Raw genomic sequence first — 3,976 nt, 5'->3', positions numbered from 1 at the left:
TCGTGGATGATGATTATAATTAGGCACACACAACAGTCATTTTCGATGTCACTGCACGTTTAAGGCATCCAAAAACATTTATCAGAGATAACTATTCCTTTGGCATTTGCAATGTTTACTTCCACATAGCGGTGAGTGTGTGTGTCTGTGGGGGCGTGCTGCTCAGAAAGCTATAAATGCAGAGACTGGTTCATTTCATTCATTCAGACAGCTTAGAGGCTGCATGTTGAACAAGCCTTGCACTTTAACACTGTTTTACGAGCACAATAATGCAAAACTCAGCTTGGAAGCTCAGGTGTGCAGCATTCTGCTTCATGGTCTTATGCATCACTGGAGTCCACCTCAGGCCCCTGGGAGAAAATGAGAAAATACTGCAACTGGAGGCAGTAAAAAAAGAAATCTTGGAACGCTTAGGTCTGCACAGTCCCCCGGTCATCAAGGAAAAAATGGACCAAGAGGAAATCCGCAAAATGCACTGGCTCTACCAGGAGAAGTTAAGGGAGCTCAAGGGAAACATTAGCAAAGACGAAATTCCAGAGAGGATAGTGCATCTGCTAACACCCAAATGTAAGTCAGTTTTACTGTACAACAGTGGAACATAGAAAGAAATTGTTAACTCTTATGATGACAGCTGACATTGTGGCATTTTGTCTCTACTGTACACATATGAAAGAATTTACGCAAACTTAAATTACCGGATGTGTTCCAGTGATTGCACATTTATTTATGCATATTTACATACAAGCTTAATAATAAACACTTCCGATACATACAGATCTGTTATTTTCATATGCTGTATTGTGTGAATATATCTATCTATATTTTTATATTCTACCATACAGAAGGTATACCCAGGCAACGTTTCTGTCTTTGTACATTATTTGTTTACTAGGATTTGCTCTCCTGTTAAGCTTAGCTGATTTTGTAAACATATCCAAGTCTCACAACCTGACTGTAAGCTCATGATGTTTCAGGTGTCTCGAATCAAACAATATAATAAGGGATAAAAATAGATCATTACATTAAAAAAATGGTTATCAAGGTGAACCCTATGAAACAACCATATTAATTGTCATTACTCATTACAATCACGTGTTCCTTCACATGGAGGAGCAGTTGAACTATAGGGAAGATAAAAAGATTCTCTGAAGGTCGCAGTTTAATTTGCACAGGTTGGAATTAAGCACACAATCTTGTTATCTCAAGGTTAAATGTTTAAACTGTATTAACCTTGAAGGACACAATGATGTCACACTGATTTAGATGTGATTTTACAGATTTATAGCATATGCTAATTACAGAACCGGACTTGAATTTACAATTTTAATAGAGAAACACGACAGACATTAATTTAAATAATTTACTATAGGTCCTAATGGAGCAATCTTATCAATAATCAAATATAAAAAGCAAGTTTCATAATGAGCCTTAGCAACTAATCCACGTTAATCCTTAGTGGATCAATTATCCCATATAGACTGGTGGCTGTGCTATAACCTACCTAGTTTCCCTTGCTGCCCAGAGGCTCTGGTGAGTTTAATAAATACCTTTGATGTGCTACCTAAACTTCCAATGGTACTCCTGTCTTTTCCCCGCTATTTACTTTGTGGTTTTGAAACCTCCTTGATATAGCTCTACACTTAACATTTCATATCAAAATATCTAGCAGACACGCAGTCCTTAAACATTAAATTGTTGCTCTTATAATATACAATGTAGCACTTTTTTTTCAACTCTAGAAATAATGCATGAAAACTTATAGCCCAATGTCTAACTTAAAATTCATGACTTTTGTTCTCTATTGCAGTGGAACGTAAGACGAAGATGACAAAAAAATGTGAGCAAGAAAGTCATAAAAGTCATAGAAGTCATAGATACAACCTAGTGTTTTCCAGGACTCAAATGTTTCATCAGGAGCTTAGTGTCATGAGAGCTGAGCTTAAACTGTGCAAGGACATTCTGGCTGCTCTGAGAGCCACGGGAGGTAATTCAACATCTCAAACAATGGTACACATCTATAAAGTGGTAGACTCTAGCAGAAGTGATGGAAAACAAGAACATAAATTACTTGATTCTAAACCTCTTGACAAAGAAACTATCTCTCTAAATGTAGGATCTGCTGTCCAGCAGTGGGTGGCAAGTTCTGAGAAATGTCTCCGATTGGAGTTGGTGATTCCACTGGCTATTCCTTTTGCTAGTGATGGCAGGCAACAAAACGGAGAAGACAATGCCCTTGTTTTAGAAGTAGAGACGGAAGAGAAAATGCACTCTAAAACAAGAAAGGCCAGATCAATTTCCACGGATCAGGAAGAGTGTAAAAAGAGTGAGAAGAAATGTTGTCGCAAGTCCCTGGTGGTGTCCTTTGAGCAGATCGGTTGGAAAGACTGGGTTATTGCACCTGAAACTTACACAATGCATTTTTGTGATGGGTCATGCCCACACAACTATAAACCAGCTAGCATGCATGCTCAAATAAAATACAGGATGCACCACATATCTAATGGTGATACTCCAGCTCCTTGTTGTGTTCCAGCAAGTTATGAGCCTATGGTACTCATGCATTTTAACAAAGATGGCAAACTGATATTTACCTCATTTGAAGACATGATTGTTAGAAAGTGCCATTGTGCCTAACAAAATGTCTAGGAATCAAGCAGACTTATTGATGATGTGTGGAGCATATAAGAATTGGTCCAGGTCACTGAAACAACATCCCAGGGAGGATCTCAGTAAATGGGAAGTCTTGTTTCTTTCTAACGCCAGTTCAAACTTGCTTAAGACAACTCAACAACAAAAGCAGAAGTGTTTTGTTACAACTGGTTTCCATACATGCATATACAGGTGGGATTTATAATGCCTTACAAAATCAACTTTATAAACAAGGATAAAAAATTAATTGTCTGTCAAATATACAATATACTTTTTTTGGTTGAAAGTTTTGACAACGGACTTAAACCTATAGCTGCCTAGACTGTATTATATAATAACACAATAAGACATTGTAAAAATCCCTCACAAAACTATGACATTTTTTTGTAAACGTATGATTCATTGCTTGAATAGTATAAGCAATTGTGCAAATGGTAAATTGGATAAGATTGTGGCCTATGCCTTCGTTTATAACAAAAGTAACATAATACATCAAGTGGGATCCAGAGGCTTAGCATTAAATAGAACATTCAGTCTGAAATAGTATTTTAATAAGAATATATATAAACTGTATCCCACCAGCAATTCATCACACGGAGAAATGAAACATCTAGATTTTTTATGGTTTAACATAACTTTGCAGTGAATACTTAATATTCAGCAATAAAGAATTCCACAAATCCACAAATCAATACTAAAGTCTGGACAGAAAGATATTATGGAAAAAATATTTACAAATGTTTTTTCAAAAAGATGTCTGTACAAAGTTACTTTTAATTTGTGTATCAGGGAATATCATATCATCAGTACTTATTATCTAAGTATATACATTTTCTTTTAGCCTTATCCATCTCATTAGGCATTTTCCAATCCAAAATGAGCTGTAACACAGTCCCTTGGCCACAAGCTAGTTATTTTAAGTGACAATGTACTTGTTTTTATTGCACTATTATACTGAAAGAAATCTATATAACCGAAAGGCTCAATAGATAAAGTGTGTTAATGTTATTATATTAGTTCTAAAAAAATGTAGTTAACTAAAAATAATTTAGTTAATTATGAATGTCAACAAGCATGCCTAGACTAATAGGCTATGTGTGTATTTTATGTTTTTTACTGCATGTATGTCTTATGGATCTGTCCTTTCCACTGATTTAGACTCCTTACCACACAGCATGGAGGTTATATCAAAGTTTACAAAGTTATTTGTTCACAAACAACAGATTTTCTGGTCTTTTCAATATCCTGCTGATTTTTTTTTAAAAAGTGTATTTGGTGTATCTACCATAGAATATTGCCCTTAAACATTCATAGTTACAGACTACAG

General features: G+C 35.6%; 1 protein-coding gene across 1 annotated transcript; it reads left to right on the top strand.

The window, feature by feature from the left end:
• The first annotated feature begins 221 nt into the window (after positions 1–221).
• GDF15 (growth differentiation factor 15) lies at positions 222–3,151 on the top strand. The gene is made up of 2 exons (XM_053456173.1): positions 222–567; positions 1,808–3,151. The coding sequence occupies exons 1-2, from the start codon at positions 270–272 to the stop codon at positions 2,632–2,634; spliced, it is 1,125 nt and encodes a 374-aa protein (XP_053312148.1). The 5' UTR covers positions 222–269; the 3' UTR covers positions 2,635–3,151.
• Positions 3,152–3,976: the final 825 nt, after the last annotated feature.

The sequence above is a fragment of the Spea bombifrons genome, chromosome 1, assembly GCF_027358695.1.
Source record: "Spea bombifrons isolate aSpeBom1 chromosome 1, aSpeBom1.2.pri, whole genome shotgun sequence".
Classification (NCBI taxonomy): domain Eukaryota; kingdom Metazoa; phylum Chordata; class Amphibia; order Anura; family Pelobatidae; genus Spea; species Spea bombifrons.
This window is presented reverse-complemented; position numbering and strand designations above follow the sequence as displayed.

Coding starts and splice junctions, on each gene's coding strand:
- GDF15 (XM_053456173.1), top strand. CDS start 270: ATGCAAAACTCAGCTTGGAAGCTCAGGTGTGCAGCATTCTGCTTCATG. Junction 568..1,807: donor GCATCTGCTAACACCCAAAT/GTAAGTCAGTTT, acceptor TCTCTATTGCAG/TGGAACGTAAGACGAAGATG.